Here is a 21958-nt window from a genome sequence, read left to right as displayed (position 1 = left end):
GCATCACTCGGTGCCGCACTATGAGCTTGTATATCTGCTATTTTTTAATAGCCAAAGAAATCTAAAATGACACCGATGCGTTCCCGGATTGAATAGATTAACCCCCATCTGAAAATATTTAATGCCAGGGACCCCCCATACATGATTTGTATGTTTACAATGTTTCCAAAATTATTATTAAAGATATTTTCAAATAGCCGATAGTATATAGGGTTAACGTGGTAAAAACTGATTTTAATGCTATATTGTTAGAGTAACTAATTTTGGACCCCCTAGAACCTACTCAAGGACCCCTGGGGTCCCCAGATCCCACTGTGAGAACCACTGACTTAGAAGAGGTAAAGGGGAAGGATAGGAGGCAAGGAGGAAAAGAAAAGAAAAGAAAGAAAGAAGAGACAGTAGTGAGTTGAGAGGAAAACGAAAGAATGAGCTGTGAAAGTCAGAGGGATGGCTGGGTGCTAATGACAGATGGTACGCCTGAGGGAAAATAAAGCCAATATGAATTACAGAGAGAAAAATATATGAGCTTTAAACTCACAGCTAGCACTGATATTCTACCACCCTCTCATCCACTCCAGCACAGAGAGATATTACATATTGGTGGTGAGAGAGAGAGAGAGAGAGAGAGAGAGACAGACAGACAGACAGACAGACAGACAGACAGACAGACAGACAGACAGACAGACAGACAGACAGACAGACAGACAGAGAGAGAGAGAGAGAGAGAGAGAGAGAGAGAGAGAGAGAGAGAGAGAGAGAGAGAGAGAGAGAGAGAGAGAGAGAGAGAGAGAGAGAGAGAGAGAGAGAGAGAGAGAGAGAGAGAGAGGGGCAGAGAGAGAGAGAGAGAGAGAGAGAGAGAGAGAGGGGCAGAGAGAGAGAGAGGGGCAGAGAGAGAGAAAGAGAGAGAGAGAGAGAGATTGACTTGTGGAATGGCTAAGGTGCAAGACTTCAGGGAGAATAAATGAGCTTTAATATCGACCCGGCACTCAAATAATTCCACCACCACCAACCGACCATCTCAACCCCTAACCCTCTGCTCTGCCACACACACACAGGTCTTCATCAACTTCGCCATGGGGAAGGTTGGCATGGAGACCGTACCACTCAACAGCGAAGACTCCGAGAGTCTGTTCTCCATCGAGTCGTCCGACACGTAGCCAGTACCGTCTACCAGGCGGCCATGTTTGTCCTGACGCTGTCCTGCTCGCCGTGACCAACGCACACACACGCCTGGTCCATGCACAGTGCGAAAGGATGAGCACGAGATGTTAATCTTTTTAAAATAATATATGTTGCAATATTATATTTTTAATCATTTTTTTTAGAAGATTCGTGTCAACATGTTTTCGATTAATCTGTTTTGGAAGCCTTATGAAAGATGACTTGTTACTGTTCATTAAAAATGACAGGTTTATGGCCGTTTATGAGTCTCAAAGCGATGATCAATGCACACACTCACTGGAGTATACCCCATTTTTACTACCCCCCATACCCCCCCCTCAGCAATGTGTGTGTGTTATATGGATGGCACGCATCTCATCACCTTACAAACAGAAGTGCAATTATTTGTTTACTTGTAATTTAACATGAAGGCTTAAATTAATTGTATAGGTTTTTTGCTCTTAATTTTCTTTGTTTGTGGTGGAGGCACCTTATCAGAATACTTTACCGTAGGTATCCATAACCTTTTTTAATATCAGTACATTTCTTAATTGATAGCATTACGTTTTGGCCAGCGTCCTGTAGTATGGACACAACATGATCTAACTCGCATGTAAAAGAACACATACACTAAGTGCATAATGTTCCCAAATGAGTCTGGGTTTTTTATTATCCGCAGGCTAGCCGTGTATAATTACTGCCTTCTGGCGGTAGTATATCACAAAAGAAAGTGTTCTTGGCACTAAAAGATGAGCTCTCTCAATATCTGCACTATTCCCCTCTCATTAACACCTCCTCTAAGGCCATGTCTAACTTTTTAGAATGAACGTACTGAATATTTTATGGATACTTTCCTTTCCTGCTTATGGCTCTAGGCCTGTTCCACATAGTCTGGAATTTATTGAGCTTTATTTTTTTTATACATATCTAATAAAGCAATTTTTCAAATGCATCTGCTGTTCATTGTCATGCCTTCCCCATTGTGTGTACTGTAGACACAGGATTAGCATGTTGCTTGATATTTCAGATATGCCGTAGGCCTAAAATAGGCTGTGCAATGAAAAATGCATCTGCTCCTGTCTTTAGAAGTTCATATTACTGTTACTATGTTCAGATGTTTCTCTTTAACTGTGGAGATAGATAGATAGATAGATAGATAGATAGATAGATAGATAGATAGATAGATATTAGATAGGGAGGGAGAGAGGACAGACAGACAGACAGACAGACAGACAGACAGACAGACAGACAGAGCAGGCAACCATTTTGCAAAATGGGACAAATAAAGAGTTCTGCAAATCCAGAACAGAAAACACCAAATAATGCACACAGAGCAGAATGGATGAAAGGATGAAACCCGCTAATTATAAAACTTCAAAAGAGCACATTAAAATGTCATAAGCACCTAAAAGAAAGTGAGACAGACACGCTCCACAACAAAGCTGTCACCTATACAGTTTAGAGACCCGCCTAGACTAGAGAGATGCCCCCCCTTAGCCGGTTATGGGCCTCTGTTCATAAACACAAGCAGAGACAAACAGAGACCAAACTAAATTACAAGAAAACAAAAAGAAAACTATCTGACCCATTGGAAAGAATGAATGTAACCCCCCCAAAAAAACCCCAAAACAGAGCAAATTGGAATGTTATTTGGCTCTAAACAGAGAATACACAGTGTAGAATACCTAAGCACTGTGACTGATCCAAAACAAAGGAAATCCTTGACTATATGCACAGACTCAGTGAGCACAGCCTTGCAATCGAGTAAAAGGCCACCACAGGCAGACCCGGCTCCCAGGAGAAGACAGACTGTACACCCACTGCACACAAAATGAGATGGAAAAACCCCCGAGTTGCACTTTCTACCTGCCAACTGTACCAAGTAGCCTCCATCAGAGACACATACTTCCCATTGATTACAAACAAACACCCCAAAATAATGGTAAAAACATGGCTAGGGCAAAAAACAAACAAAGAACTCCCGTATCTGCTGGGTGAAGTACTGTACAATGTGAGCTGTTGTGACAGGAAAAGAACATCCAATGGAATAAAGGCTGTCAATCATACGAACACGAACATACAAAGCAAAAACCCTTAAATACACATAGATAAAAATATATATAAACACACATGCTCACACACAGGAACGCGCGTGCGCACGCACGCACACACACACACACACACACACACACACACACACACACACACACACACACACACACACACACACACACACACACACACACACACACACACACACACACACACACACACACACACACACACACAATATAGTAGCAAAAGCACAATGTTTCTGTTTTTAAGTTTATTTTCCAAAGATATTGATTGCAGTGTTGCACTGTCAGTCACACAGCTCTGTTTACACATTCTTTATTCTTTATGTTTTGCTTTTATTTCACACTTGCTTTGGCAATGCAAAGTTTGTATCATATTTGTTTCGCCCCATGCCAATATAAACATATACCTGCTGCCAAAACTCCTGAATTTAGCAGCAGAATCCTGAATGTTTACCCTTTCTCCTGCTGTGCTTCTGCATTGTAATTTGTCCTGAAATAACCTTAATTTCGGACAACTCAACTCAACTCCAGACTCTATGGCAAAAGTGAATACTAAGAATACTATATGTGGATACTATGTGACATATAGTATCCACTTAGTATCCACATGTGGATACTAAGGATACATAGTGAATACTATGTGGATAGTGAATACTAATTGGATACTAAGTGGATACTAAGTGAATACTATGTGGATACTAAGTGGATATGATGTGACATAGTATTCACTTATAGTATCAACATGTGGATAATAAGTGAATACTATGTGGATACCAAGTGAATACTAAGTCAGGTCCCCCACCAGAAAATCTGCTAATTTTTCACACTCTAATGTTGGCAGGTATGAATATAAAACCCCTTTTAGTTTCAACTGAATAATGACAAATGAGGAGGGTGGAAAGGGGGGTGGGGGGTCAGTTAAGAATCCTTTTTCCCCCTTTTTTCACAAATCTTTATTTATAACAGTCATGACATAATACAATACAATACAATACAAACACAAACACAAACACAAACAAAGTAGTTATTAATACATCAATACAAGAACATCAGAGCCAGCAGGGGGATTTACTGTAACAGAAAACATTAAAGAGTGAACACAAAGAGACAGTTATTGCAGCAGTTTCTATTAGCTGAAAATCGGAGTCTTGCACGACGCACGTAAACCTCAGCACTCAGAGTACGTCATCACGTAAACGTCAGTACGTCATCACGTCTGGTCATGACAACTAGAGGACTACAACTTCCGTGGATCCCTGGCGGGAGATACGAGTAGGAAGTAGGAAGAGAGGAATGTTATGAAAACACAAAGCTGTTGTTGTCATATCAGACCAGTCAACACTACAGATGTGAGAGCGAACGATCTAAATAATAATAATAATAATAGACAGGAATATGGATCTTCTTGACGATCGCGCCCCGAGAGAATCCTGGGCTAAGACCAGAGAGGCTGTCGCCAACTTCAGACGACTGCTGCTGTGTTCTAAGTGGTGAGAAGAGACACAGATCTGTGTGGCTGAGCTACCGCTATAGAATAAAATGCAGCCTGGGATCAAGACGATCATAGATGTATTTTATTTATTTCTATCGAGTATATGCAAATGTCAAAATCAATCAAATACATCTATGATAGTAGACTATCATATTATATGACAGTCATGGATGAACTTCAACCTGGTGTTTGCACGTTCTCCATTTACAACCCATACATCTACAAACGTTCAGATTTCAAATATAAAGTGCTTAAGCTATGGCCGTGGATGTTGCAATTATGTATGGGCCATCAGAAGTACCCGTATCTTACGTATTGTTCAATAAAAAAGCATTTTAATCCGATCGGTGGCCATTTTCTTATATAGTTATAATGTATCAGAGTGCAATACACCTCCCAACCGATAGGGTCGCGTGGTTGAAAGCATACGGGGAAAATACGGAGCAAATGGCCACCGATCGGATTAAAAAGCTTTTTATTGAACGATACGGAAGATACGGGTACATCTGAGGGGCCGAACAGTATCGTAACACGATAAGCACTTTATATTTACGTTTATGTAGATATACGGGTTGTAAATGGAGAAAGTGCCAACTTTATTTTGAAGATCACCCATGACGGTTGTGACAGACGACCGTCGTGTGATCCATGACTAACTAGCCTAGCCTTGGATCAAGAAAGACTATCATGTTTTTATCGATTCTGACTTTTACTCCCTGGTGGAAAAAGTACTCAAATTTTTTACTTATGTAAAAGTATCAATACTGCAATGTAGAAACGTAGTAAATGTCCGGTAATCAAAATGTACTTGAGTAAAAGTACAAAAGTATTTGCATCAAAATATACTTAAAGTACCAAAAGTAAGAAAGTACTAAGTATGCAGAATGTCCCATTTCACACGTTTTTATACGTATAACACGTATACAAATCTTTTGAAACTAGCAGATATACAAGCTCACAATGTGTTGCATCACAACACATTGTGAGCTTGTAGATCGGCTATTTTCAAATGGCAAAATGTATATAGGGCTGAAGTGGGCTGAAGTGTTTTGTAATAATCAAAATCTACAAAGTGACTAGTAACTTTTCATATAATTGTAGTGGAGTGAAAGTACAACATTTGCCTCCGAGATGTGTAGTGGAGTAGTAGTAAAAGTACTGAAAACTGGAAATACTTTAGAAAAGTAAAAATACCTCAAAACTGTACTTAAGTACATTACTTGAGTAAATGTACTAGTTACTTTACACCACTGTAGATATGCAAATGTCAAAATCGATAAAATACATCTATGATAGTCTTCTTGATCCAAGGCTACTATGGAAGCATGTTGTGCAGCAAAAATAGCCGATCTACAGCTCTCAATGCCTCGGCTATTTTCTGCTATTATTTTAAGATTGGAAATTTTTAAGTGGTCAAACTAGCAATAATATTATGTTTACAAGCATTCTCCACAAAAGGTTAAAGCTTCAATCTGTGATTTCTTCACCTTTTTATATTTGATGATTTTGTATTTTCCTTTCATACTGTTTCATAAATCACACATTAGGACTTTGGTCAAACAAACATTTTCAGTGGTGAGATTTCATTTTGCTTTCAATCCATGCGTTGGATGTTGGTTTGCCCTCCGTTGGTACGACGTTGTCGCTCGCTGATAATAGCCAGATCTACAAGCTCACAGAGCATCGCTTCCGCAACGCGCTGTGAGCTTGTAGATCTGCTATTGTCGGCCTTTAACTCACCCTGGTTCACGTGTGTCTCTCGTCTCCTCCACAGCTCGAAATTACTCAACGAACCCGTGTGTCTGGGAGTGTGTGAACACATTGTGTGCAGGTAATGGCAGTCAGAAGGTCAAATTGCATTGTTCTTTCTAAAGCAGATTACTTATTTCTCAAATGAGTTAAATTCCAATCTAAAAGGACTGTTTTCCTATAGCCGAGCGTTGCAGCCATTTTCTGCACAAGTCTACATTTCAATTGTTATATATTGGACAGCGGTGGAAAAAGTACTCACATTTTTTACTTAAGTAAAAGTATCAATTCTGCAATGTAAAAGTCCGGAATTTGAAATGTACTTGAGTAAAAGTACATACGTTTTGGTAATAAAATGTACTTAAAGTACCAAAAGTACAAAGTGCTCATTATGCAGAATGTCCCATTTCACAATTTTTCAAATGTATAAAATGTCTATACATTTTTTGAAAATAGCAGATCTACAAGCACGCACTGTCAAGTGGCCGAAATGTATATGGGGCTGAAGTGGTTAATGCATGTTTTCTAATAACAATCAAAAGCTACAAAGTAACTAGTAACTAAAGTCTTCAAATAATTGTAGTGGAGTAAAAGTACAATATTTGCCTCTGAGATGTAGTGGAGTAGAAGTAATTAGAAGAGATTTTTAAATACTCCAGTAGAGTAAAAATACCTCAAAATTGTACTTAAGTACAGTACTTGAGTAAATGTATTTAGTTACTTTACACCACTGATATTGGAACTGTTCTCTTAGATTCATATAGTGTACATCCCCCCCCCCCCCCGTTTAGCAAGGAAGTGGATTTAATGAGAGAAGTGAACAAGGGATCGGTACAGTCAGTTACACAGAAAAAAAAAAAATACTTTACCAGAGACGATAATATAAGCTTTGGCATATTTATAATAAATTGAGATCTCAAGTGGGCTTTTTTCCTTTCCAAACCCTCCTTCCTTTTATTATTTTCCCTTACTAGGTCCTGCGCTGCCCCTCAGATCGGCGACGGCTGCGTGGTGTGTCACAGCCCCGCCTGGGTGCAGGACATCAAGATCAACCGACAGCTCCACAACATCACGCAGGCCTTCTGCGGCCTGGATGCCATATTGAATCCCGGTGGAAAAAACCCAGGTAGGTAATATGTAATGAATTGATTCCACCGCGGGGCGCCCAACGTCAATTTATTCATCCCATCAACCCACGCGTTCCCCTCTATCTATTGTTGACTGAGATGTTAAACATTCCGCCCCTGCTGCGCAATCTCTCTGAATGATCGTATTAGTCCGTCGTGTTCCCTGTGGCACGTTATCGTCATCTCCTTTTGCAGCGCGCTCGCGGTTGGCAGTAATTATGTAATGCAATTAGCCATGGTGGTTGTTTGGCTTTGCAAGTACTAGATCTCGGCTGTGACAAAAGAGAGGATGCCACCACGGCTCGGCTGCACCGCGCCCGCGAGCTGCCGTCTCTCGTGGCGTTGATGATGTCTCAATTAAGCAACAGCTATCAAAACTCAACCTAAAAAAAGAGCGTGTAAGACCCCTGCGGGGTGACTCTCTGCACGTCGACGGTTCGTGAACAAGACCACACACAAGTGAATGAGCTCGCGGACGAGTTTTTGCATAAGTTAGGGAGGGTACAGCAACATTTACTACTACTGCCAGCTGTCATGTATCATTACAGCTAGGCCTGTCACAATTATTATTACATAATCGTCTATTTGAGATAGTCGCAATTATTTTGTCATAGTCGTTTCCAAGTTGAAAAAGGTTCATATTTTCAAACATTTTCAAAAATAAGTAAGAAGAGGCCCAATTTATTTCCAATATGACTGCTGTGCATAGAGCCTGTTCTGCCTCACTGTTCTGTATGAAAGGTACTGACACGGAATGGGGAGGACATTGTCGTGCCGCCTTTTGAGCCGACAGCGGAGACGGTCACAGAGCCGAATAAAATGTCTGTTCCCTTCCCAACACATTACGCTGTGTAGAGTCACAACTGGCATGGCGGGACAGGGGTGTTAAGAGGTCTGCACACCTTTCTGCCTTGAACCGCTGCCCTGCTTCTCTTCAGTTTCATCTCCAATATATTTCTGAATTTCTTCAATGGAAAAATACAAAGCTTTTTATTTCAGCCCTGACTTGACAATGGCTTACACCAAGTGAATAACAATACTCATGCACAAAATAGAAGTTTTATGCATGTGGGACAGAGAGGGAGAGAGAGGTGGAGACAGTGCGAGCAAACAAGAGAAAGGGAGAGAGTGAAATTACATTATGAAGTAAGTTTTGTAACTTAAGAAGAATTCACTTTTTTAACAACAACTAAGTAGGCTATGCAACTAAAGTTTGCGCTTATTTAAAAAGAAAAAACGTAAACACAAAAACCTTTTTATGTCGCTCGGTGAAAGAAAGTGCTTCGGTACTAGTCTGGAGCTTTTGTGACTGCGGTCTGCTACATCATTTTTGTGCAATAAATGCATAGGCTATACAGTGTATAAAGGTATAAAATCCACAGACAACAGCGGCTGTCATCATAAACACTACAGTATAGCATAGAGAAGTGCTGTGTGACACTGTTGTGTTATACACAGCACTTCTCTGATTCCTGAACGCCATGTCAAAGCACACACAGGGTGGCTTTGTTCAGCTCTGTGTAAAAAAAGAAGCTCTTCTTTCGCCATTATATTGCAAGATCTTTGCATAAAAGTGGCTTATGACAAGCTCTATGTGAGTGGCAAGGCTATAGTACCTTCACTATAAAAAGAAGATTATATGGTGCTGATTTATTCCATGTGGGCTTATTGTCTTTTTTCCCCTCTTTTATCTCTCTCTATCGCTCACTCTCTTTCTCTGGACCGCAGACTCATCTCCCGCTGGGTTACAGGCAAAGGCTGAGAGCTCCGTCCTGAAGCACAAAAAGAACTACAAGATCTGGTTCAGCCCCCGCAGCCGCAAGGTGCGCTGCAGGGTGGAGAAGCCGGAAAAAGAGGTCGTCCCACCGGATAGCGGCGCACCGCCGCCGGAGACCACCCGGACGGAACACCACCAGGACCTGTCGGTATACAACTTCATCCCCAGCTCCTCCCAAGAGTCCGACTCCCCCGCCGCCACGCCGCAAAGGGGCAAAAACGCCGCCGGCGGCAGGAGGAAGAGGTAGGCCTGCCGCAATTATTACATACTCGTCTAATCGCAATTATCTGAGATTTTTTGCATAATTGCACTTCGTGACGCGTTGTAAGCTTGTAGATCTGCTATTTCCGCTATAATTTTTTTTGTTGAAAGTATCAAATGATTAAATATGTAATTAATTTCTTTGTATATTTTAAGTGTTTTTTTTATTATTATGAAGCCTTAAAGGCAATCTGAAAATAGTTCTCATATGTTCCAATGTTCAATGCCAAAAATACAATTTAAATCGTTAAGCGTGCAATTATTTGTACGACAATTTATCGTCCACTATAAATGTTGTAATCGTGACACAGCCCGAGGAAGAGGGCGACCAAAAAAGCCGGCGGCAGAAAGCCGGCGGCGGCAGCAGGTGGTGGAGCCAGACGGGCACCTCCTCGCGAGCAACAGGCCACCAAGAGCAGCAGGCTGGAGGCTGTGAACCGCCAGTGGGGCATCGACGAAGAGGATGACGACGTCGTGGTGAGGGACGAGGAGCAAGCCTGTGCCGAGAAGAAGGAGGGTAGGAGGTCTAGTAAGAGGGTGTCCTTCGTTAGTCCCGAGGCTTCCAACGAGAACCCCCTCCAGCCTGGTGGGCCTCAAGCACACTGTAGCGTTCATCTGAGTCTCTTTGGAGATAAGGCTCCCGTCACCGAAGACGAAGCCTCTTCTGGTCCCGGTAGGCCTGTCACAATATTTACATAATCGTCAAATTTTTGCATAATCGTCATAATCGTTTCCATGTTGAAAAATGTTCACACCTTTTCAAATATTATTAAAAAAAAAGCTGAAATAGCAGATCTACACGTTTACAACGCGTCACAAAAGATCTGCTATTTCTGCTTTTTTTTTACATGTATAAAATTATTAAATATGTCAATAATTTCTTTGAATATTTCAGTTATGTGTCATATTTGCCCTGTGCAATTTTAGATTTTGAAGCCTTAAAAGGCTTCATATGTTCCAATGTTCAATGGCCAAACACACAATTAAATCGTTAATCGCAATTATTTGAGTGACAATGAATCGTCAACTTAAATTTGTAATCGTGACAGCTCTAAGTCCCGCCCAGTCGGCCGGCTCCTTCCGACATGAGCCCACGCGGCAGCTCGAACCCAGCGAGGACGACGGAAAGCCGAGCGGCGTGGCTCCTCCTCACAAACGTACCCCGAAACGATGCCGGGTGGCAGAGGAGGAGGAGGAGGAGGAGAAGGAGGCCGAATCGGAGGACAGCACCCCAAAGAGGCCCAGGGCTTCTTCGGCGGGCCAAAGGAGACGATCGGCACATAGACTGGTTCCAGACGTCCTCCTCGCCCCTCCCTCGCCAGCCTCATGCCTCGTGTCTGGGAAAGACGTCAAAAGTCCCAGAGCGGAGAAACGGGGCAGCCCTGGGAGGGGGTTTTCTCCTGGTAGCCCCGGTGTCTTGAAGAGGAACCACAAGGGGGAGACGCCCCTACATCTTGCTGCTATAAAGGTAGGGTTAGGACTGGTGGATGATATGACGATGATGCCCTTCATATAGTCCATATCGATGACATTAGGCGTGCGAGTGTAGTGGAACCGATGGCTTTATTGACTGAGAGATAAACTGATAACAATACAACCAAAACAACGTGAAGGGGAGTACTGTAGGTCACAAACTCCGGGCTTTTTAATGTTCTCTAATCGCTCTGCCTTTTTTCTGGCATTGCCGGGTGCCTCAAATCGGCTTGTCTAAATCTCCCCTCGCAGTGGGTTTGTGCCTCCCCCGTCGGCCAAATTATGAGCCTGATTATACTTTGTTGCATGCGGTGTGGCGCAGGCCGCGCAGCACCGGAAATTACTGTTTAAAAAAAAGAATTATGCATTTTTATCCCACGATTTGTGTAACCCATTTCTTCACCCAGTGCAAGTAATCCTGGGCGCTACACTCCCTCTGCCAGCCTAGGGAGAGCCTAGAGCCGAGCTCATGCCTCCTTCAATGCATGAGAGCTAACAAAGCCGCTTCTTATCACCCGACAGGGGGGGAGTTTCCCTGGTTAGACGTAGCGCGTCAGCGTGGAAGGAACACGTTATTCCAACCAGTTCCTTTCCCCTACATCAGGCGCCCCGGCTGACCAGGGGGGGGCAGCAGTATAGAGACCAGGATTACTGCATGTTTTTGTGAGAGTACCTACCCTAGGGGGACACGGGGAAAACATGCAAACTCCACACAGAAAGGCCCTTTCACCAACCCCCACCTAGGGAAAATTACTGTTTTACGAACTCGCAACGTGTCGCAGCACGGCACAGCACGCTGTGAGCTTGTAGATCGGCTATTTTCGGGCGTACGACACCGGCTCGCAACTAAGCATAAATCCCTCTTTAGTCTATGATCAGAGCCATTCTCCGGCCCCGGCGAGAATTAAACCGTTTTAGGATAATCCCTGTAAACATAGCCGTAATCCCTCCCTGGATCCCGGACAAGGTAATCAATGGGCCGCTGCGGGGCATGATTGATAATCCGTGGGGCTCTCCCGCCGCTCGCTAGATCAGCCGCTGCGTTTGAAGGGTTCTGTTTGGTGGTTTTCCGGGCGTTGACCTGATGAGGTCTGTTGATTCTCTTTCTCCTCTGGCCCCCGCAGGGAGACGTGGAAGCTGCCAAGGAGCTGCTGGACCAAGGGGCCGACCCCAACCTGAAGGATCATGCTGGGTGGACACCTCTGGTGAGACACACGCACGCACACGCACACAGACCAGTGGTGGAAAAAGTACTTTTTTTTTAACTTAAGTAAAAGTATCAATACTACAATGTAGAAATACTCCGTTACAGGTAAAAGTTCGGAATTCAAAATTTACTTGAGTAAAAATACAAAAGTACTGGTATCAAAATGTACTTAAGTACCAAAAGTAGAAAGTACTCATTATGCAGAATGTCCCATTTCACAAAAGTTTTCAAATGTATAAATTGTAAAAAGAAACATTTTGAAAATAGCAGATCTACAAGCTCACAATGCGTCGCAACGGTCGCATCGTGACGCATTGTGAGCTTGTAGATCGGCTATTTTCAAATGGCCGAAATGTATAGGGTTGAAGTGGTTACTGTATGTTTTGTGATGAAAATCTACAAAGTAACTAGTAACTAACGTTTTCAAATAATTGTAGTGGAGTAAAAGTACAATATTTGCCTCTGAGATGTAGTGGAGTAGAAATAAAAGTACTGAAAACTGGAAATACTCCAGTAAAGTAAAGATACCTCAAAATTGTACAGTACTTGAGTAAATGTACTTAGCTACTTTACACCACTGACACAGACACACACTCACACACTCACAGCTGTCGGTCTATATGTTACAGGGTGAATGGAGAACCAGGGTGATTGAAGAAGGCTCGCTCGTTTTTACCCACCCAGCAATTCTGTAGAAGAAACACTAGAGGGAGCCACAAGCCAGGCTTGTGCACAAGCACATATGGCCGCGACCACCCACACACACACAGTCACACACACACACACACACATGCGCGCGCACGCACACGCGCTCATGCTTTCAATGGACTGTTAAGATACTTTTATTGTGTTCTGCTGGCTTTTGTTTTAGTTTCTCCCTGACACACACACACACACACACACACACACACGCACACAGTGATCCATGAAAAGAACTATTCTGTCCCTATCGGTTTACAACTCAAACGGCGCTGAGTCGACAAGTGGAGCATCGGCCGGTCAGCGCGGGCACTCGCGCGCGCGCTTCCTCGGCCTCAAGCTCCACTTGTCGGCGCGCCTCCGTCGTGGACAAGCGTGTGCGTGTGCGTGTGTCTTTTCTCTCTCCTCCCGTGCTCTCCTCCCCTTCCTCGTCTTTTCTCTCTCCTCCCGTGCTCTCCTCCCCTTCCTCGTCCGTGTCTCTCTCTCTCTCTCTCTCTCTCTCTCTCCTCCCGTGCTCTCCTCCCCTTCCTCGTCCGTGTCTCTCTCTCTCTCTCTCTCTCTCTCTCTCCTCCCGTGCTCTCCTCCCCTTCCTCGTCCGTGTCTCTCTCTCTCTCTCTCTCTCTCCTCCCGTGCTCTCCTCCCCTTCCTCGTCCGTGTCTCTCTCTCTCTCTCTCTCTCTCCTCCCGTGCTCTCCTCCCCTTCCTCGTCCCTCCCAAGGAGGACGGTTTATTTCGCGAGGAGGAGCTCCTCCTCGCGAAATAAACCGTCCCCCTTCTCAGAAGGAGGACGGTTTATTTCGCGAGGAGGAGCTCCTCCTCGCCTCACGTAATAAACCCCCGCCTCGCAGTGCCGCGTCCTCCTTCTCCTCCTCCTCCTCGCGAGCCTCGCTAATAAACCCTATCTCGAAAAGCCCCGCCTCGCCCCGAAGCCCCGTGCCTAAAAACGAGCGCTCTGTCTTCAATCACCCTGGATCTCCATTCACCCTGTGACATATATACTTCATGCCGCCTTGCATAGAAAAATCATTATGAATGCTTTTACAGTAGAATTGAATTATGAATTGGCATATGGTAGAGAAAAAACAAGGTTCGGGAATGAAAGCTATATTACAATATAAATCCAATATGTTTTTTTTTGGGGAAAAAAGGAACTAAAGAAACTGCTTCATAATGTTATTTTGTTTCAACCGGTGTTATTGTCTTAAATGCTATTGATCTCTGAGAAAGGCACTGCAACAGCAAGTTTCTTTCTCTCTCTCTCGCATAGTCGCATTCTCTATTTTTGACTCTCCTGTCTGCGTCCTAGCCCATAGGGGCGTTGCCTAGTTACCGTGGGAGCGTCATGGTGGTAACTCATGCACAGCTTTTCCTTGTCCTCTCTTCATTCCCCCCGCGTGCACGGCCAAGTGTTTTCCACAAATGTATTTAGTGTCTTTAGCGTGAACTGCATGAAATTAAAACTCAATAACTCAAAAGTAAACAATTGAAAGTAATTTTATGGACATGAGCCACAGCTCATGTCTCAGTCCACAGCGGATGAGCAATGCCGCCGGACATTAACATGGACTCAAATAGAGAGCTGTGAACCTTTTTTTTTTAAATCTCTTCAATCCTATACATTCAGCATGATAGGACGACATTGTTTGTTCGTCAATCTAAAAAAGAAATACTGCGTTGTATTAGAACAAAAAGAAAGAAAAATAATTATATTTCCTCCCCCTGGGAAATGGGGCAAGGAGCTAATGGAGTATTTCTGCTGTTGTATTTCTTGTTCTTGTGCCATTGATTCACAATGGCGACAGTCAAGAAGAAACCAAAGCATTTAGCGAGTGCTGTGGCCGTTGCAGCAGGAGACACAGAATGAGAATGCTGTTTGCTGCTCTAGCAGCCTTGAGCCAGATAAAAACGCGAGGTGGTTTGGAATAGAAAGTGGCAACCTGTTTAGCCCAATTTCCTCTGAGCAAGGACTGTGGCCATATTTAAATGCCGTTCATATTATTTTTGCGATGTGTGTTAATCGCCTTCCCAGACACTCGTACTAAAACTTCCATTTACTTGTTTCCCTCACAGCCTAATCTTCTTCTGTGTTTAATTCAGCCTTGGCTGCCGTTTTCCACCAGAGACTTTTAGAAAAGGTTAGCAAAGCACTCTCCTGATTTTTGGTTGCAGTGCTTTCATCTTTGCATTTTTGCCATACACTGGCTGACAGTGACATTCAAGAAGCATAGTTAGTTGATAATACAAGATGGGTTCTGTATTATCAATGCATTCAGAATATGTTTAAATTAATTAGATTGTTTTTAATTAATTTCAATAGTTGAGTTGAGCATTGTTAATACCATTGAGCAGTGGTTCTCAACCTTTTTACACCGAGTACCAACTCAGAACATATTTGTCACTCCAAGTACCACCATTAGGACTGATGTTAAAATACAGTAGCGTAGAGTCTAGACCTACCCCATCCTATTCACCAGCTATGCACAGTTCACACATGAGGCAAAATAAGAATGACGTTTTCACAGTGACTTTTGTACATTAAGGTAGCGCTAAAACTGGCACTTTAACTCATGCAGTTGTCACACGCACACACATGCACGCGCGCACGCACACACACACACACACACGCGCACACAGCTAATGAGAACGAAGTTGAACTTAACCAGCTTTCGCAATGCGGAGGCTGGCACGATATGTGATTTAATTGGCCACAGGTGTAACACAGTTTTTAATCGTGGCCTGATTCCGTTTGTCTCTTAAGAAAACAAGTGGTTTGCCTTTCAGCACTCATGCATTCATTAGTTTACTAAGAATTTCCCCTTGTCTGTAGGATCTTCCTCCCTGACTCCAGTTGAATCCCTATTTTCGCATCATATAAACTGGTGGGGCTGTGGCATTTTTTTCTTTTTTTAAAAACTCTTGGTTTTTGAATTTCTAAATCTTGTAAGACATACAAACATATAATATAAGAAATAAAAAGTATCAATAACAGAAACATATGTTTGCAGAGGATTTGAGATACAATAGAAAGGATGTAACCATTACCATTTCCCCCCATCTTTTTTCGTCCAACTCTTTTTGGAGTCGTAAAGAATAGGCCATATGCTCTAGAAGATGCAACTGTCTCACAATATTGACAAATAGGCCTCTGCAACAACCAGTTCTTTGTGATATTTTTTTTTGCTTGCTGCAAGTACAATCTTAAGCAGGTAGGAATCGTCTCTCCTGTCCAAGATACAAGGATTCAAATGTAGTTCTGATACTGAAACACAGAATTTTTTAAATAAGTGTTGCTTACTTCCTTCCAGAAAGAGTTGAATTACAGGAAAAGACCAAAAGATATATGCATGATCAACCATGGTATCTCCACATTCTCTCCAGCAGTCCAGCTGGTTACCAGTTTGTGTAGACTTCTGTTTGGGAGTGATAAAGAAGCGAATGGGGCTGTGCCATTTAACCTATCAAACCGGGAAAGCATCTGTGTGTAATTTTTAGATTTCTTTGGCTATTAAAAAATAGCCGATATTTGTAACTCAAATCTTTGCTTCTGGGGATTCTACAAATGTCTTATGTCAAACTAACAGTTTTTAGTAAAAAAAAAAGGATGTTGCTATAATGGTTATCAAAAATGATCTGTATTTCCCGCTGCTTATTACCTTGCCAGCACAGTTTAGTTTGTGATCGTGGACACGTCGCCGACACGTTTAGCCAACATAAACACTGCGCACACAGTGGCCACGTGTTAATACAGGAAAGCATTACCCATTGCAATGATATCATGTTAAAGTTATTTCCATTCATTGTAGTGTTTCGATAGTAGTTTTCTTTGTTAATACAAATTGTTTAATGTTTCACTCCACTTTTTTATTTGTTGGGGGGGAGATTCCTCTGCGTACCACCAGAGGGCACCACAGGTTGAGAACCACATGGACATAAAGGAATAGATGTTGTGGCAGGCCATACTGTATGTGCCCTTCTCTTGACCCAATGATGTTTATTGCTATGGATACCATAGCCAAAACACCTATGGAACAAACGCGATTAGTTACTTTTCCGTGTTTGACACAGAAACTGTGTTGTTATGAACGGAATGATAAATACATGTATTTCTATTTCTAAAATGCTGCCTTTGGCTTGTTGTGCTCCATCCAGCACGAGGCCTGTAACCTGGGCCACCAGGTCGTGGTGGAGGTGCTGGTGTCCAGAGGAGCCCTGCTGAACACGCCCGGCTACGAGAACGACTCTCCGCTCCACGACGCCGTGACCAACGGCTACCCGGCCATCGCCAGGCTGCTGCTGCAGCACGGAGCCTCTGCCAACGTCCTGTAAGTATTACCGTAGTTCAACACGTGGTACCCAGAGCAGTGGTTCTCAAACGTTTTTCATGTCAAGGACCCCCAAAATGATATGTATTTGGCCACGGACCCCCCCCCCCCCATCTGAAAAATATTTTGTGCCAGGGATTTAACAAAAATAGCAGATCTACAAGCTCATAGTGCGGCACTCATCAGTGCCGCACTATGAGCTTGTAGATCTGCTAGCCAAGGTATACAATAATGGTTAAAGTGGTTAAAAATGATTGCGACGCTATATTAATGAATTTTGCTGGGGACCCCCCAAGGACCCCTGGGGGTCCCCGGACCCCACTTTGAGAATTATGGGACCAACGCCTTGGTTTTAATTTGACAGCTGTCATCTTCATGGACTGAGCTAGTACGGTACCAAAAGTGAGTCTGAGCTCATTGTGGGTGTATTTTGAGGGTTGCATTTAAAAAAACATTATTTTACTTTGGTTAAAGGGACACTACCATGCTTGGCAGTAGAGGTGCAATAGTTAATCAAACTAATCGATTAGACTATATACACCCTCAGCAGTGCTAGCATAGTGCAAGACCAGTGAAAGTACAAGAGAATACTAGCCATGTATATGCTTAAAAAAAACATAGTTTTAAGGAAACAACGCACGCACGCAACATGAATATTCGCCTCAAATTGACTTCCGTTCTATGCAAGCAAAGGGGCAGAGCAAATCACCATCACGTAATTAGTGTGGACTGGAGTTCAACTTTTCTAAAGTTTGACAGTGTAATTAGGTGCTGCGCACATCCCTAGTTAGAGGAACTATGAAGGCATTCTAAATTAACTACTACTAAATTAACTGCTATCCTTTGAAAGCTTGAATCTTGAATATTAATGACCTAAGTATTAGTTTTTAGACAACTTGGTGGCTCAGTAAGTAAGGCAAAGATTTGATGGGTCCAGGACAGTCCAACTCTCTTGCACTTAGGAAATTATTAGCGTTGGTATTAGTATTGTATAACCCTTTATTCGTTCATTATGGCCTCACGCTGATTGCTGTTTTTCCTGTGTTTGAGCGAAGTCTATAAATGCCCGGTCGTCTGTCAGGCTTGTCAGGCCGTCGGCTCTTTCATCAGTCAAAGCAAGTAAATGGGTCTTAGCTCCCCCCACGTTCCTGAACGTGTGCACTAGGTAGATGGATAGCCGGGGGAACAGCGAGGGACACTGATTATTTGCAGGGCGGTCAGGTGATGCCACCTCAGCGTTCTTCTTGGCCCCGTGGGAGCGTGGCATGTACACCACAGGACGCCCACGTAGGAAGGAGAGGACGGCAGTTAATCAATGTCCATCGACAGACGAGACAGTCAAGTCAGGGCCAGCCGTGTTGTGCACTGCTGCGGTCTCCTCTCCCTCCTCTTTCCCTTGGCAGTTGGCATGAGTTTTTATATCTTATACCTTCCCCTCCCTCCCTCCATTGTTGCGTTTTTTTGTTTTGTCTCTCTCTCCGCTACGACGTACGGCTCTGGCTGGCCGTGCCTGGCTGAGGAGGGTAGTGGTGACAGATTTACAAGTCCTTACCCTTCTACTCCTCAGCTAGGCAAAAGTGAGAGAGACGGGGAGGGAGAGAGAGAGAAAGAGAGAGAGAGAGAGAGAGAGAAAGAAAGAGAGAGAGTGGGAGAAGCTGTCACAGTGCCGCAAGACAAATGCTATCCTTCTCCGTCACGCACAATCAATTAACCTCCCCACACTCACTTGCACACGCACACAAACGGCACACTGGACTCCCCCCCTGTCCCCACCCCCGTCCCCTGTCCCCACCCCCGTCCCCTCCCCCCCCCCCCCCCGTCCCCCCAAACATAAGTTATTTCCCTGAAGGCTGAAAGCTGGAGTGAGACGAAGACGAGGCCCCGGATCTGCCAATGCTTTTCCCTAATGGAGTGATTGGCACAGGGTTGAAAAACTTGGTGTCTTGCAGATCTCCATTGTGTGCTCTCCTCTCCGTAGTCATAAAGAAGTGGAGTTTCGTTCATGTTTTCACAATTGCCCCACACATTTTTTTTGACCGGAGAGCCATCCATCCCGTCCCCCCAAATCAATAATTGCCAACGGAATATTTCTACATTGCTCCATGAAAAAAAGAAATCTGTTTTAATAGACTGCTTATACAAAAGAGAAGGTACTATGAGGTAAAGTGCTCGGTGAATATCGACAACATTTTACACTATGGGCCATTTATCTCGGGACGAGACGGTTCTGCGCATTTTGAGCTTAGCTTGCAGAGTGTCCACACACACACAGCGAGGCTTACGTCAATGGGACTCAATCTTACACCAACCTATTTATAACCTGCCTTAAGTGCAGTGCATTTGGACAGTCAGTGTTGTGAGCCACCCTAGCTGCTTTGAGCAGGGCCAAAGTGTTCATACTGAATCGGGATAAGATGATGAACCTTTTATTGGTGTCGTTATTAGGCCTGTCACAATTATTACATAATTGCCTGATAGCAATTATCTAAGGAGTCAAAATGATTCCTCTAGTCTAGACAACCCGATGAGGTAAAAATGTACGAAGATGTCTTCCCTTTTGTATTTTTTATTTATTTTTGTAAGCTGCAAGCTTCTCTTGCAAATTGACAAATCATCAGGACCATGTACCTCCCATCATGTCGACTTGTAGACATTGTCAAAGGCATTGGTCCAAAAAAATATTGTGACGCCCCTGATGTGAATGCACCCCAACAACCAGAATCTAGTGAAGAGAATGTGGAACTCTCTCTAGGTCGAACTTCTTGCTATAATCTTGCTATAATACATATACTTGCTATGTAATATATCCATATAAAAAGCTATTTTTGCAGCTAATGTCTTAGCTACACTACCAGCATTGTTGTTGTTGTTAAGCAGGTTTTACTAACTAGAGGTGCGGGCCGCACCACCGATCCAACCGATATGCCTATATGTATTGTGGGCGTATGAGGTTTGTTCATGGTTATGTCTGAGTCGGAGTGACCTGGTCCGCCCGCCCACCCTTCCATTAGCCAATTTTAATACAGGATAGATCTGTTGAAAAAGATGTCCATTTCCATTTGGCAAAGGGAACGGAGAGAGAAGTGCTTTGGTGACTACAAGTGGGCATGGACAAAGTCAAAGCCAGAATTTATTTTACCACTTGAACCCTAGCATCAATATTCTAACATTCAGCGGAAATATCATTATTTAAATATCAGCGTTGAGAGCTTGTAGATCAGACATTCTCAGTGAAGATATTTAGTGTAGGGCCTATAGAACCCTTGGGAATCCGGTCAACTACGTATGTGTAGGGATTAAGTGTTTTTTAACAAGCTGTTGGATGCAGAAATACAGCTTTTTTAACATTTCAATTAACTGTTTTTGGAAGAAGAAAAAAATGGATTTATAGCAAGTTCACAACACGTTTTTGCATTATGCATTTTGTGACATCTGACATTTTTGTATTCCATTAGGAATTCACGTGTTGCATAGAATCGTTCTCGAGGCGTGTATTGTATATCAATTGAAGTTGCAGAACCCAGCGCCAGTATGTTTAAAGAGACAGCTAGTTTGTTCGGGGCAGTGAAGAAAGGTTGCGTTCATATACAAAGGAATCCTATTCTTAAACTTAACGAGAAGATGAATGGTGCAACAGTCAGCCCTGCTCACTGATACGATCATTCATGTGCTTTGATTGTAGAGCACGTCGCACAAGAGAGGAAAAAGAATCAAATGTAATACATAGATATATTCTCTAATGTCAAATCACTTTACCCTATTAGCATAACACTAGATGAAAGCACAGATCTGGTTTGGGGTTGTTGTTGCAATCTGGTGTGTGTGTGTGTGTGTGTGTGTGTGTGTGTGTGTGTGTGTGTGTGTGTGTGTGTGTGTGTGTGTGTGTGTGTGTGTGTGTGTGTGTGTGTGTGTGTGTGTGTGTGTGTGTGTGTGTGTGTGTGTGTGTGTGTGTGTGTGTGTGTGTGTGTGTGTGTGTGTGTGTGTGTGTGTGTGTGTGTGAGACCACATAATGAGGACTAAAGTCTCTCTCTCAACCCTTTATACTTTGGGCTATTCAAAAATAGCAGCTATACAAGCTCATAGCGCGGCACCGAGTGCCGTGCTATGAGCTTTGTTTTGGCCGCGGACCCCCATCTCGAAATATTTTGTTCCAGGGACCCCTCCAGAAGCAAAGATTTGAGTTACAAATGTTTGCTTTAAAAATATATATATTCAAAGATTTGCAAAAATGTTCCTGATTTATTTTTTAAACAGCCAAAGTATAAAATAATGGTTAAAGTGGTTGAAATCTAAAATAACAGATGCTTTCACGGTCTTAATGGATTAGGCTATTATTTATTCATAACCACCCCTAACATTTGTTATTTTAGAGACCCTCACAAAGCTCAGATTATACAACTCGAACCCTGACTTTAGCCTTTCTCTCAGCTGAGACTCTGGCGGCCTAAAACAGACTAGGGAGGGAGCGAATAAAAACTAAACATAACAATTCAAAGCGGTAAGTAGGCTTACTTTCATATCCTCTTAAGTACAAGTACAAGGCTTTAGTGCGTCAATCAGTCTCTGTTGTGGGACGATATGGGTATACAGAAGCACAATGAAATGGTTTTGAT

General features: G+C 43.1%; 2 protein-coding genes across 3 annotated transcripts in view; both read left to right on the top strand.

Annotated features, from left to right (window-relative positions):
* abca12 (ATP-binding cassette, sub-family A (ABC1), member 12) overlaps positions 1 to 2113 on the top strand; it is a 163537-nt gene extending 161424 nt beyond the window's left edge. For both annotated transcript variants that reach the window (XM_080456466.1, XM_080456465.1), the window contains exon 75: positions 1056 to 2113. In XM_080456466.1, coding sequence (XP_080312592.1) covers positions 1056 to 1157 — 102 coding nt within the window. In that variant the 3' untranslated portion in view covers positions 1158 to 2113. The remainder of the gene's footprint in view (positions 1 to 1055) is intronic.
* Positions 2114 to 4618: 2505 nt separating this feature from the next.
* Positions 4619 to 21958, top strand: part of bard1 (BRCA1 associated RING domain 1) — a gene marked incomplete at its 3' end in the record, with an annotated part of 50613 nt that continues 33273 nt past the window's right edge. The window contains exons 1-8 of the mRNA XM_080457055.1: positions 4619 to 4729; positions 6506 to 6562; positions 7455 to 7606; positions 9336 to 9627; positions 9957 to 10318; positions 10695 to 11113; positions 12243 to 12323; positions 17173 to 17345. Coding sequence (XP_080313181.1) covers positions 4635 to 4729; positions 6506 to 6562; positions 7455 to 7606; positions 9336 to 9627; positions 9957 to 10318; positions 10695 to 11113; positions 12243 to 12323; positions 17173 to 17345 — 1631 coding nt within the window. The 5' untranslated portion in view covers positions 4619 to 4634. The remainder of the gene's footprint in view (positions 4730 to 6505; positions 6563 to 7454; positions 7607 to 9335; positions 9628 to 9956; positions 10319 to 10694; positions 11114 to 12242; positions 12324 to 17172; positions 17346 to 21958) is intronic.

This window comes from Gymnoscopelus braueri (assembly GCF_963280865.1).
Source record: "Gymnoscopelus braueri genome assembly, chromosome: 18".
Classification (NCBI taxonomy): domain Eukaryota; kingdom Metazoa; phylum Chordata; class Actinopteri; order Myctophiformes; family Myctophidae; genus Gymnoscopelus; species Gymnoscopelus braueri.
The sequence above is the reverse complement of the archived record's forward strand: the minus strand, read 5'-3'. Positions and strand labels throughout refer to the sequence as shown.